The 14,385-nt window shown below is 44.2% G+C and overlaps 1 protein-coding gene across 2 annotated transcripts in view; it reads right to left on the bottom strand.

Annotated features, from left to right (window-relative positions):
- BARX2 (BARX homeobox 2) overlaps positions 1-14,385 on the bottom strand; it is a 53,362-nt gene that overhangs the window by 15,664 nt on the left and 23,313 nt on the right. The window contains exon 2 of one of the 2 annotated variants that reach the window (XM_084611936.1): positions 9,148-9,205. The exons of the other annotated variant lie outside the window; for it this stretch is intronic. Within the exon in view, the coding sequence (XP_084468062.1) occupies positions 9,148-9,205 (58 nt within the window). The remainder of the gene's footprint in view (positions 1-9,147; positions 9,206-14,385) is intronic. 2 annotated transcript variants of the gene reach the window in all.

The raw sequence follows: 14,385 nt of genomic DNA, 5'->3' as shown, positions 1-14,385 counted from the left end.
CCCATTTTACTGGTGAATAAATGAGCCAGAGTGAGGTTAACTGACTTGCTCAAAGCCACATACTGCCTCCGTGGCAGGGCCAGGAATAGAACCCAGGAGTCCTGGTTCCAAGTTAGAGGCATGTAAAATATTCATAACAAAATACAAAAAGGCTCAGAATTCAGAAGGATATTTTGTGGGAAGTTTTCATCATGAACACCAAGAAAACACCAGGAAAATCATCCCATTTCCCCAAAAGGATTTAATCCAGAATGAGACTTTTTACCAGTCAAATCAGGCTCATTCTGAGGTATAACTCAGATCCATATGGCAGTAACCCTGATTTGCTCCAGCAGCATGTTACATCCACTTCCCACAGACATGAACACAAAGTGCAAGCCAATGGAGAATCAAGTTCCCCTGAGCCGTTTCTGAGCCCAGATGTGCTAACAGGAACTGAAAACACTTGCTTTTCATGAGACCGACCTGAAGTCCGCTCCAACCATCTGTTGGAAGGTTTTGATTAAACTTCTTATGACCACTGGACATGACACAATATATACCACCACAACCCCCACTGGATCACATTTCAAAAGTTTAATGAAAATTAAATACTTCAAACAAATCTTTTTTTTAACTTCTTCCTTCCACCTCTGGGCTCTGTGCGATCTATGCTGCATACCTTTGACACAGACAAATAGAAACTAGGGGAGAAAAGGGAAAGCACTATTTAATTGCACTGTGACTGCCGGCAATGGCAGAACAGTTTCTCCTCCTGGGCAGAGTCAGCTAATTCTGTTTTGGAAAGAAAGAAGAAGGAAGGAAAGATTTATGGATCAGCTCCCCTTGGCAGGTTAGCTCAGCTTGGAGGCAGAATGAGATCTCACTCAGAACACGCTGCAGCGAAAGGTAAATAAAAGAAGAAAATGAACTTACGACACAGGAAAGTCTATAAATCTGCACCGTCCTAAGTGTCAAAACAAAAGGAAACCAAAGAGGAGTTTAGTTCATTTTCCAAATGAAATGTCAGCTTCAGACTGCGGTGAAAGTGAAGGCGGCCTGAAGGAAGAAAAGATCTAGCCTCAAAGAGAAGAAAAGAAACCTTAAATATGGAGCTGAGCAGAAAATGGGGAATTTTCATCAAAAAACTGAAAAGAGAACAATAAAATTAGTTTTCAGCAACCAAAAATTTTGGCTGTCATTTTTCATTTTTCTAACAAAAATATTGAAAAATGTTCTAGGAAAGCCAATACTTTCCACAAAAATGTCTGTTTAATCAAAAATCCAATTTTTTGTTAAAAAAATTGCTGGTAATTTTTTTGGATCAGGCTTGCTTAGAAATAAGGAAAGATAAATCATTTGCATAATCGCTCAGGGGTTGCCTAATTCTGCTCCCACTGAAATCAAGCAGAGTTTTACACCTGGCTTCAATGGGAGCAGGATTACGCCAATGCTGAGTGCTTCTGAAAATCCCACTGAGTCTGTTAGTGCTGGAGCAAACAGGCAGTGGGTGAAATTCACCCTGGGGCAGAGGACCAGCACAAAGCCTGTGGTCTAGTTATGTCACTCCTCAGGCCAGATCCTCAGCTCATGCACATCAGCATCCAAGTCATCTTACACCAGCTGAGGATCTGGCCTTTAAGCGAGATCTAGGTGGTACGTAGTCCTTGTGCCTGCTCTCTGCACAAAGGTGAATTTCACTGCAAGGGCATTTATTAGTCACAGGCCACACCCTCGGCTGGTGTAAATTAGTGAAGCTCTGTTGAAGTGGGAGGTGAGGATCTGTCCCAACAGGAGTAGTAACCCTGACTTGCTCCAGCAGCCAGAAAGCTAGCGCAAACCTTAGTGCAAACCTTAGTGCAGGGTCCCTGGAAAGCAAACCCCCAGGAGGAGAGGATGTCATAGCATAGTTTCTTTCTTGCACTGCAGGGGCTAGTGCTGTCCAAGAACCGGTCAGTACTGGGGAGGGAGGTAGTATGATCAAGGCAGCATAGGACTTGCGGCTTCACCATCCCCCTAAGCAGCCTCTGTCAACAGGCCTTCTATGGAGCCACAGACATAACCTAAAGCACCCGCTTTCTCCCCCCCCCAGCAGAAATCAAGATGGAGGGCAGCAATGATAACGCCTTCCCGCGGGCTGACCCTCTCCCTTCAGCCTCGTTGGCATGGGGAGCAAGCATGTATCCCTCCCTGCTCCAGCCACACTGGAGCTGGCTGCAGAACTATCCATAGATGCCTCCTTCTTTCAGAGAGCACTTGTGTGCATTCACCCCTCTCGCGGTGTGCCACGGCAGCCCAAGGCTTCAGCAGGCGCACGATGCCCCACTTCCCCAGGAGGACATTTCCTATAGCACCGGGCAGGGCTCATTTAGTCCTTCATCAGCCTTTTCATAGGTACCCATGGCTGGTTCTCTCTGTCCAAATGCACCTGTCGCACTGGCGATAACGCTGTGTGTCAGGGCAGGATGGCAGTCAGGCAGCAACAGGCTGGGCAGTGTGCCCACACAGCTCACGGAACTGCTATCTTCCCGCCGACACAGCAGAAATCTCCTGCTGTTTGGTCTAGCCCCCCTGAATTCTGTCTTATCTACTCCCAGCTCTGATGTCACATTTTTATAGGCCCTCTCCTTCATGACCCATATTTAAATGTACAAGGAAACCTAAGTTCTCATATTAGGACCAGCACACTCTGTAATTATGTATTATGTAATCAGGGTAGCATCCAATATTTGCCAAGCGATTTCCAAATGCTGGAGAAAGATGGTGTTCAGAGGGGGTCACAATCTACGCACAGACACATATTCAGAGGCAAGGAGAAAGAGGAATGACAATAATGTATATAATTGCCTGTTGTCTGGCTCTCTGGCCAAGATCACCTGTTGCACCAAATAGGCAATAGATTTAATAATTTTATTAAGATGATGTTGAAGTAAAAAGAAAACGGTACAGAGTTTAAGTACAGAAGTTTCTAGTTATCAGGGAATAAGGTACAGATTATCAAGGGGTGCAAAATTCGGTTTAGGAACAGGTGGCGTAAGGAATAATCTGCTATCTCCCCGATTGGGGGTAAAAGTTTAACGGGTCAAAGTACGGACATTGAGATATGGGGGTATGTTGTTCATATAACGGCTATGTTCAGGTGTGGAGTATCATGATACTGCAAGTCAATACACATACTCACAAATAAGCTTGGTTCACGGTAAGGAGCATGGGAGAAGCAGGTGTTTAAGAGGGGTCTGAATGTGAACAGCAGTGTTGCCAATTCATGCAATCTTATCGCAAGTCTCACTATATTCGCTAAAAGAAAAGGAGGACTTGTGGCATCTTAGAGACTAACCAGTTTATTTGAGCATAAGCTACATGCGCTGTTTCTCTTAGAGCTCAAGCTCCCACTGTCAGAGTTTGGTTACTACCTTGGAATTTCAGATTTCATTTAGAAATAAAACTTAAGGTGCCAGCCCTTGTGGTGGCAGAGAAAAGCTGGAAAACATGTACCCTAAATGCTCTGACAATGGAAGGCAAATAAAAAGATCCCAAAATGTACTGTCTATTTTTTTAAAATCTCTTGATAGTTCCTAGCTTCACAATATGCTACAGATTCTGGAGCACCATCTATTAGGACCTTGTCTATTAACGAGCTATTTCCACATATATAGACACAGAGCACTCCCATCACAGAAGGAGGCATTGAGGTGAAAATTCATTTGGAAGTTAAAGTTAGTGCAGGACACAGCAGGCTGCTAATGGTGCAGAATTTCTTGCCGGGAGCATAGGCAACTGGTGCTCCAAGATCTGCACTGGCTGCCTATGCATTTCGGGGCGGAGAGTAAACCATTGGTATTGAACTAGAAAGCTCTAACTATCTTCAGACCTTCCTACCTGCAGCAGCACCTCTCTCACTGTGCCGTACTGCCACAACAGATTAGCAGGGATACAAGAACTGGGTCCTCCACTCAGTATAAATGTGAAGGGGCTTCCACAGAGAGCATTCCTTGTCAGGCCCCTTTTCTTTGGGACGTATTCCTCACTGTGGTCTGTGATAGCATGTATCTGTCAATCTTCAGAGCATAGCAGAATACTCATCATTTTAGAAGTGCTGCTCAAGAAGTAGAAACTGTTGGGGGTGATCTACAGGGGGATTTGGTTTATGGCTGTGTTGCTGGTTATTTAGTTGTTATGCTAGGATATGGAGGTGCTGTCGGTTTCTTTGGGGATTAGTATATTTTAGAAAAAAGAACAGGAGTACTTGTGGCACCTTAGAGACTAACAAATTTATTAGAGCGTAAGCTTTCGTGGGCTACAGCTCACTTCATCGGATGCATAGAATGGAACATATAGTTAAGAATATATATATACAGAGAAGGTGGAAGTTGCCATACAAATTGTAAGAGGCTAATTCATTAAGATGAGCTATTATCAGCAGGAGAAAAAACTTTTGTAGTGACAATCAAGATGGCCCATTTAGACAGCTGACAAGAAGGTGTGAAGATACTTAACATGGGGAAATAGATGCAATATGTGTAATGACCCAGCCACTCCCAGTCTCTATTCAAACCCAAGTTAATGGTATCTAGTTTGCATATTAGTTCAAGCTCAGCAGTTTCTCATTGGAGTCTGTTTTTAAAGCTTATGCTGTAATACATTTGTTAGTCTCTAAGGTGCCACAAGTTCTCCTGTTCTTTTTGCGGATACAGACTAACACGGCTGTTACTCTGAAACCTGTCAGTATATTTTAGGTTTCAGAGTAGCAGCCGTGTTAGTCTGTATTTGCAAAAAGAAAAGGAGGACTTGTGGCACCTTAGAGACTAACCAATTTATTTGAGCATAAGCTTTCATGAGCTACAGCTCACTTCATCGGATGCATACTGTGGAAAATACAGAAGATGTTTTTATACACACAGACCATGAAAAAATGGGAGTTTATCACTACAAAAGGTTTTCTCTCCCCCCACCCCACTCTCCGGCTGGTAATAGCTTATCTAAAGTGATCACTCTCCTTACAATGTGTATGATAATCAAGGTGGGCCATTTCCAGCACAAATCCAGGTTTTATTTCCCCCCCCCCCAAAACCCACTCTCCTGTTGGTAACAGCTTATCTAAAGTGATCACTCTCTTTACAATGTATATGATAATCAAGATGGGCCATTTCCAGCACAAATCCAGGTTTTCTCCCCACCCCACTCTCCTGTTGGTAATAGCTTATGTAAAGTGATCACTCTCCTTACAATGTGTATGATAATCAAGGTGGGCCATTTCCAGCACAAATCCAGGGTTTAACAAGAACGTCTGAGGAACAGTGGGGGGGAGAGAGGGGAAGGAATAAACAAGGGGAAATAGGTTACTTTTTATAATGAATCAACCATTCCCAGTCTCTATTCAAGCCTAAGTTAATTGTATCCAATTTGCAAATTAATTCCAATTCAGTAGTCTCTCGTTGGAGTCTGTTTTCGAAGTTTTTTTGTTGAAGGATAGTCACTTTGAGATCAGAAATCGCGTGGCCAGAGAGATTGAAGTGTTCTCGACTGGTTTATGAATGTTATAATTCTTGACATCTGATTTGTGCCCATTTATTCTTTTACGTAGAGACTGTCCAGTTTGTCCAATGTACATGGCAGAGGGGCATTGCTGGCACATGATGGCATATATCACATTGGTAGATGTGCAGGTGAACGAGCCTCTGATAGATAACTTTAGATAAGTTATTACCAGCAGGAGAGTGGGGCGGGGGGAGAGAAAACCTTTTGTAGTGATAAACACCCATTTTTTCATGGTCTGTGTGTATAAAAACATCTTCTGTATTTTCCACAGTATGCATCCGATGAAGTGAGCTGTAGCTCACGAAAGCTTATGCTCAAATAAACTGGTTAGTCTCTAAGGTGTCACAAGTCCTCCTTTTCTTTTTACTGTAAGGAGAGTGATCAATTAAGATGAGCTAATACCAGCGGGGGGGGGGGGGCGAGAAAACCTTTTGTAGTGATAATCAATTACCAGCAGTTGACAAGAATGTCTGAGGAACAGTGGGGGGGGGGGAAATAAACATGGGGAAATAGTTTTACTTTGTGTAATGACCCATCCACGCCCAGTCTCTATTCAAGCCTAAATTAATTGTATCCAGTTTGCAAATTAATTCCAATTCAGCAGTTTCTCGTTGGACTCTGTTTTTGAAGTCTTTTTGTTGTAATATTGCGACTTTTAGGTCTGTAATCGAGTGACCAGAGAGATTGAAGGGTTCTCCGACTGGTTTATGAATGTTATAATTCTTGACATCTGATTTGTGTCCATTTATTCTTTTACGTAGAGACTGTCCAGTTTGCCCAATGTACATGGCAGAGGGGCATTGCTGGCACATGATGGCATATATCACATTGGTAGATGTGCAGGTGAACGAGCCTCTGATAGTGTGGCTGATGTGATTAGGCCCTATGATGGTGTCCCCTGAATAGATATTGGTGTCCCCCCGCTCTCCTGCTGGTATTAGCTCATCTTAAGTGATCACTCTCCTTACAGTGTGTATGATAACACCCATTGTTTCATGTTCTCTGTGTATATAAATCTCCCCACTGTATTTTCCACTGAATGCACCCGATGAAGTGAGCTGTAGCTCATGAAAGCTTATGCTCAAATAAATTTGTTAGTCTCTAAGGTGCCACAAGTACTTCTAGTATATTGTAGGTGATTGTCAGAGGTGCTCAGATCGGCACCTCTTCTTGATTCATAAAGCTAAGCAAAGAAACACCTGCCACCCAGGCTTCTGTTAGGTTGCTTGTACAGCCATGAATTGCAATGGATATTCCCAGTTTTGCCAGTTCACACAATTTTATCGCAAGTCTCAGGATATTTGGCATTTTACTTAAAGGCCCAGTTCCTGGAGTTGTGGGACGGCATGGGAATCTCAGCTTTCGGTTTTTTTGAAAGGTATGTTTTGAACTCTTATGGTTGCAGAGAAAAGCTATAAAAAGTGACCCAAATGCACCCAAAAGTCTCAAAATTCAAAGGGCAAATAAAACAGCATGTATTATTTCTTTTTAAAATATCTCCTGATTTTTAAGACAAATTTCATTATTTGAGGGGGGTCCAGGTTCATGCTTTTTGAACCTTTGGATTAGCGATACTGGATTCCATGGGGTTGGATGCAATGCATCCAAGGGTGCTGAGGGAGTTGGCTGATATGATTGCAGAGCCATTGGCCATTATCTATGAAAACTGTGGGCGATCGGGGAAGGTCCCAGACCATTGGAAAAAGGCAAATATAGTGCCCATCTTTTAAAAAGGGAAGAAGGAGAATCCAGGGAACTACAGACTGGTCAGTCACTGGAAAAATCATGGAGCAGGTCCTCAAGGAATCCATTTTGAAGCGCTTAGAGGAGAGGAAGGTGATCAGGAACAGTCAACATGGATTCACCAAGGGCAAGTCACGCCTGACCAACCTGATTGCCTTCTATGATGAGATAACTGGCTCTGTGGATGTGGGGAAAGCGGTGGACATGGTATACGTTGACTTTAACAAAGCTTTTGATGGAGATGGTGGAATCTCCATCCTTAGAGTTTTTTAAGGCCCAGCTTGACAAAGCCCTGGCTGGGATGATTTAGTTGGGGTTGGTCCTGCTTTGAGCAGGGGGTTGGACTAGATGACCTCCTGAGGTCTCTTTCAACCCTAATCTTCTATGATTCTACGATTCCAGTCTCTTCTACCCCCGCACAGCACAGGGACAGATTTAAGACTCCTCCATGGCTTTGCCAAAAGCCGCACGGAAGAATCAGAGCTACCCCCTGCCAAGGGGAGGAAATTCCTACCAGGTCCAATACCTGGTGGAGCTACTTCCCACAGCAAACCAACCTAGCTTCTCTAGCCAGTGCATTGTGTGAGCAGAGCCCAGACTTTCCCCATTCCCCATCCACTCCTACCCAGTTGTGTGAGGATAGAACAGAACAGCCCCATGAAGGCTACTCTCCTCCCGCTCTGGGCACCTGTAACCCATGATCTGCTACCCATGTGCCATTGTGCAAACCAGATGGGAATCTGGTCCTGACATAGCCATAGTGATATGTATCTATCTGTGTCTACATAAGTATTTTCAAGGTACCTGTCACCCTGCTCGGCAACCAAAGTCTGCACAAAATTATACTGGAAGAAAACTTTTAGGGGATGCTTTAAGGTGATGACTTAAGACACTGACTCTCCTCTCACTCATTCCGGTTCTACTGGAGTATCAGACGATTGTCATGGCGGGGCAGTAGTGTAAATCCAGCCTGGTCTACAGTTAAAATTTAGATTGAAATTGCTAGGTTGCTCAGGGATGTGAAAAAGTCACATGCCTGAGAGACCTAACCCCCAGTATGCTCAGCTGACAGAAGAATGCTTCTGTCGATCTAGCTACCGCTGCTGAGGGAGGCAGATTACCTACAGCAATGGAAAAACTCCTTCTGACAATATAGAAAGCAGCCACCCTACTGCAACCTATCTACACTGTCATAACTCATAGCGTACATGTGGCCTAAGAGGAGGATCAGGTCTTCATGCAGTTGCTACCATTGACCAAACCTGCTGATGGTAGGTATTATCCCTGTGCTACATGGGCAATCTTCTGTCATGTTCGGAACAGACTCTCACAGATGCTTGATCAGACAGCAGCAGCTGCTGCGGCGTCCAAAAACCCACAGTAATTATTTTAAGTTTTCCCCAGGATGCCATATCTTTCCCCCTTAGTTTCAGCAAGCAGATATTTGTGCCAAAACCAGGCAGAGTTAAAGGGTTCCCATCAGGTTTTTTAATAACAGCAACAATGTTACACACAGAGATTCCAACTAACATGAGGAATAATTAAGATATTCAAGCTTTTCTGGGGCTAACTGGATCCCTCAAAATATTCACCAGTATGAACCAGGAAATTACAATAATGGAGGATAGGGGGCCAGATTCTCAGCTGGGGTAAGTCAGTGTAGGTCAACTGAAGTAATTGGATCGGCTGAGGATCTGGCCCAAACAGTGCACAGCGCAGCTCAGAAACAAAGAGTCAAGTCTATCCCTAGTTTCAAACCATGAGCCTGAGTAGATTTACATCAGGGATGAACTTACTCCAGTGGTTGCATCTGTGGTGTAGAGAGGGTGCAGCCGTTGTTACCATTGTTTCACCTAACAGGGTTAGATGATACAATGGTAGACGTACCTGAGTCTGAGTGTGTCTCATCTCCAGCACAGTGCAGTTTCTGCCAGCGGAGCTGCACCTGTTGGGAATTAGAGGGCCAAACAAAATCTAGTGAAGACGGGGCTCATGATGGGTAAATCACACTTGCTGGGTGTACAGTTACTTGGTTCAGAAGTCAGCCATGAAACAGTTAATATTAATGATGAGTGATCAAGGTTTGAGATCTGAATAACCCAGAACTTAGGAACAGTTTGGATTTTGATCCAGATCTGCATTTTTCAGCTGACTCCCATCTGTATAATGGACTGAACTGAAACTCTGGATCCAAATCCTCTGACCCAGACTTTGGAACCAGATCTCAGCTTTACAGCTCAGGCCCGTCTCTAGTTATTATGTATTAAACAGGGATTCTGAAGAGGAGTCTACTTTGTTCCAGGCCTGCACCTCGTTACAATTCCTATACTCGGGATCAGTACATGGGAGCACAGGCACTTGGATGATCAAAGAGAGGCCTCATAGCCAGGATTTTTAATTGGCTCTCTGTTTTTTGGTTGCACACAAAGGCCTGCTGTAGCTAACCCGAAGTTTCTGTACATATGCAGTGGCAAAGGGCACTCCTGGAACATTCTGAAAGTTTCCAAAAATAGCCCCAAGACTCAGCCAAAGGTCACAGAGCCACGGGAATCATCAGTCTCACGGAGGCTGGAGGGAAACGTGCAGCAGTTAGTGCTCAGATAGAAGCATAGAATCATTCCTGCTGGGGCCAGAGAATCATTTTCATCAAGGTTCCTCGCTGGGTGCACAGTCCAACAGCTCCCCATTGGAGTTCACAAGTACAGCTTGCACCGTATGCAGTTTCCATTTCAGTCCATTGAGCTTTACTAGCCTGACAAGGAAGACGAGTGTTGCCAAAGTTAAATGCAATCCAATCAAGTATCAAAGGGCTTCTCAGTAACCAGTGGTTTCTCTCCCTTGGGAGAAATCCTGATTCCCATTGAAATCAATGGCAATGTCCCCATTGACGTCAATGGAGCCAGGATTTCACCTCGTGTGTCCTGAGCTGGAGGAAAATGGGAAGAAAACAAACATTTGTGGCAATTTCTCTTTAAAATGCCCATTTTCAGCTGTTGAGATTTTCTGACCAAGAGCCCTATTCTCTGTTGCCCTGCACCTTGTGTAGTGATTTATACACCTCCAATGTGGGGTATAAAAATGCTATCAGTTGGAATATGTGGTATTTTACACCCACTTTGCACTGGGGTAAATGACAACACAGGGTGCAAGACACAGGAGAATTAGGGGCCCGCTCTACAGTGTGTTGCCTTGACAATATTCATGGCTGTTATTGTTCATTTCTCATAAGTTGCAGGTTGCCACATATTCTGAAGCTATTGAGGAAGGAGACAAGGAAGGAAAAGTATGGATATACTAGTATCCAGCTATCTTAGGCTTCCGACAGTAATAGTCACTGTAGAGTCTCACAGCTGAAAGTAGTTGACTAAGTAAGAAGTACAGATCACAGTTTTTAAAAGCAGATTTCAAGTTTGTGTCAGCAGTTTTGCACCTGGAATCAATTGCAAGCAGAAGACTAACTATCCCAATTTGTGTAAATATTAGTTGTTGTTGTTATCATAATAATACCTAGCAATTAAACATTGCTTTTCATCAACGTGCTTCACAGAGATTAAATGCAAATAAATAAACCCATAAAAATCAACTGCATATACATTTATCTAATAGGCACAGGACTTAGTGACAAATTCAGATCCAGTTCCATAGCTGAACGTTTCCAAAGTTCTGGAGGGTTTGGGTTTGGCCCAATTTAGGAGATAACCCGCACATGAAATTTCCCCAAAGTTTGGAGCTGTTGAGAGCCAGGGCTTTGATTCAGGCCCATCCCCATTAGCAACCTGTCAACTCAATGTTTCTCTATCATGGTTACATAATAATACTAATTAATAAGTGCGAATGTATTGAGGCACCCATGCCTGAAGGCCTTTGGAGGCCTTAACAAAAACTAACCAGAAGGATAATTAATACTTATTTGCTAATAACTACATTTAATATTTATGCCATGCTTTTTAAATCTTCAAGACACTGCACAGACATTAACTAATTAGCCCAGAACGTGGGACAAGTCTAAGAAACTCCCAGAGCAAAAGCTCAGCTAGGTGACTGCAGCAAAGGTAACTGAGTATAAAACCCTGCATTAGATAGCTAATCCCCCTGCATCTAACTCTACTTTAATATACACAATCCAAAATCCATAAAGGTCTTGAATGCAGAACCCTGATGGATGCCAGTAACTCTTGCCTATAATAATAATAATGCTTTGTACTTCTGTACTATTCAGGAAGCAGTATGGGCGGGGCACCGAACAGGAGGTGGAGGGGGTCAGAAGACCCACCTCTGCCATTGACCTTGGGCAACTCATTTAACTGCTCTGTGCCTCAGTTTCCCAATCTCAGAGGATGATAGTGCTTAGCCACATTTTTAAAGTGTTTTAAGGTCTAAGGATAGAAAAAGCACGATGTAGGTGCTAAGTATTGTTATTGCTATGTTTAGCATCTTCTATCCCAGACTCCCTGTCAAGTTGGAGAGTGTTCCAGAGCCCTGTTCTACCCGCATTGGAGAAGAGCATTTGTAAATAAAGGTGGATTTTTTTTTCAAAGTAGCTTTTAAGAAAACCATCAGGTTGGCTCTCAAGAAATCCTGTGTAGCAAATGTCACAGCACAAGTGATTCTGGACTAACCATTTCTAAGGAAAATACACACTGCTTTCCTAATTAATCTACCCTGCTTCATATATTCAAGCCACAATCTCTGCCTTGGAAGGACAGGCCCCTTTATGATAATCTATACTCCATAGCTGCGTATGGATCCAATCCTGAAAGGTGCTGAGCACCATCTTAGAGGAGGTGTGTGCTGTTTCTTTAAATCTGTAGCAGGAGACAGCACAGGTGAGGTGGGTGGGGAAAGGTTCTCGGCAGAAGCTGTACAGGAAAGCAGTGAGAGGGAGAGAGAGAGAGGCAGAATAGTTTTAAAGGTGACACTATTTTCTTTATTCTAATAAAGTCTCTTGATCAGTCTTAGAAGAAAGTGACTCTTTCTGGGATTCTTTACAATTGGCACATGGCACTTTCAAATCCCATGGACTTAATTGGGAACGGGGGGGTGCTCACAACCCTAAGAGGGTCGCCCATTATGTCCCCTAGAAAGAAAAATGGGCCTGAAGCCATGTTGTTTGGAACCAGTTCCAAATGAGCTGCGGGTTTAGGTATGAGCTCCTATTCCAGACCTTTCGCGTTTGGACTCTGAGGGAGTTTTAAGGCCAGGGTATGTCAGTCCCAGAGAAATACATATAAGCACATCTCTGTGAACCACAGCACTTGGACAACGCAGGAAAGTTACTGGGATACAAGCCATCAGTCCATTTACTGTATCTGTCGAGCACTGCACAGATACAAAATTTGTATCCAATCTGCAAACATGGCTGTGGATACCCACAGATTTGCAGGGCTCTATATGTCTGCATTGAGGGACCTTTCAGCTCCAGCAAGTTAACTTCAATTTAAAGATCATTCTCTTGAACTAAGTTATGCTAAATGTTCTGGCCAACTATTTCATCCATTACCAATAATAAAATCCTGCTCTAGCTTTCAGAGTTTTATGGACCAAGTTCAGTAAATCAAAGTAGCCAAAAGATTACAGAATCAAATGCTTAAAAGCGGAGAAATGATTTGCAAACAGCATCTGGTCTTGTTTATTGGGGGTGAGGAAGGGAATATTGCATGGAGGAGATACAGCTCTTGGTGTACTCAAGATTAGCCCACAGCAACCGTCTGTCTTACACAGATGACAGTTAGATGAAAAGAAACCTCAGCGCATTGAGGAAGAATTTGGAAACGCAGGTTCAATCCTCCTGCTCTGCCACAGACTGTCTGGATGATGCTGGGCAAGTCACTTCATCTTTCTGTCCCTCTGTACAATGGAGATAATGCTTCCCCATTAAAACGATTGTGAGGCATTTCATCTACAACAGAAACAGGTTCCACTCAGCTCTGTTCAGACTCAGGGATCTGCCAGTGCACTTGCGCGAGGCCATCAAAACAAGGACTGCCCACTTGCACCATAATAAGGGTTTGAATCTGCACCTTTTGCTCCTTCAGTGCAAGTCTGTGTGCAGACGGTTTTACTTTGGAATAAAGCGCCCCTTTATATTTAGCTTGAGTTGGTGAAGCTCTTTTATTCTGACAGAACCGTGGCCCTGTAATAGTTTATATACTAGATCTGAGGGGGTTAAGTTGGGCCTGAGTGGCCAGTTAACCCAGCTGGGTGAGCCTGGCCTAATTAAAGATGGAGCTGGACAGTGACTATAATGAAGGGAAGCACAGATTAGAAGGAGGCTGCCGGGACAGAGGGAAAGGATGCTACAGTCCCTTTCCAGGCATTTGAGAGAGCAGCAGGGTCATAGAAGAAGCCCTGGGGACCCTCTCTTGAGTAGCAAAGTCTGGCAAGAGGCCAGGAGAGACGTGGAGCAGCCATGGGAAGTATAACAAGCTCCAGTGATGAGGATCCCTGATAAAATGGCAGGATCTGGACTCCTAGGGAGAGAGCCCTGTGAGGCATTCAACTGAAGAACAGAGCAAGGGGAACTTCAGAGGTAGGAAAGGTCAAACCTAGGGAGGGCAGAAGTTGGGTTAAGTTTATACTTTTGGTTTGGGGGTTTATTGGGGGATTCCAGGGGAGAGCCTGCGAGCTGTGGCCCTGAAAGAAGGGTGAAACTTCAAGGCATTGTGGGAGAGGCCTGCTGACAGGTTGTGGTACGGGGGTAGCAGCACGGGGTCTGATGGAGCAGGCCTGAGCTGCTGGTTTATAGGGTCCCTAGACTGGAACCAAGTGTAGTGGAAGGTCCTGAGAAGGGGATAAAGGGCAGTTGAAAGTCCTGAGAGGAGCGGTACAGTGACCCCAGAGTTGAGGGCTGAAGACTGGACATAAGAATTGGGACAGTTATTCTCTTGGACTTTTTGTTACCCTGGAAGAGGTGGGATTCAGGCTGGAGGGCTGAGTCACAAGAAGAAGCAGACCGCTGCAGGGAAGAAGTGACCACCAACAGAAGGTGCTAGAGGAGGAGGAGAGACTGCTAGGCCATGCCCAGCTGCAAGGGGAGCACATCCTGTGGTGAGTTCTCCCTTGCACGGGCCCATTGTCCCTAAGTGAGGCGGAAAGTAGTCTAGTAGGTTTACTGATTGAAAAGCA

The sequence above is a fragment of the Lepidochelys olivacea genome (assembly GCF_965140295.1).
Source record: "Lepidochelys olivacea isolate rLepOli2 genome assembly, chromosome: 22".
NCBI classification, from domain to species: Eukaryota; Metazoa; Chordata; order Testudines; family Cheloniidae; genus Lepidochelys; species Lepidochelys olivacea.
This window is presented reverse-complemented; position numbering and strand designations above follow the sequence as displayed.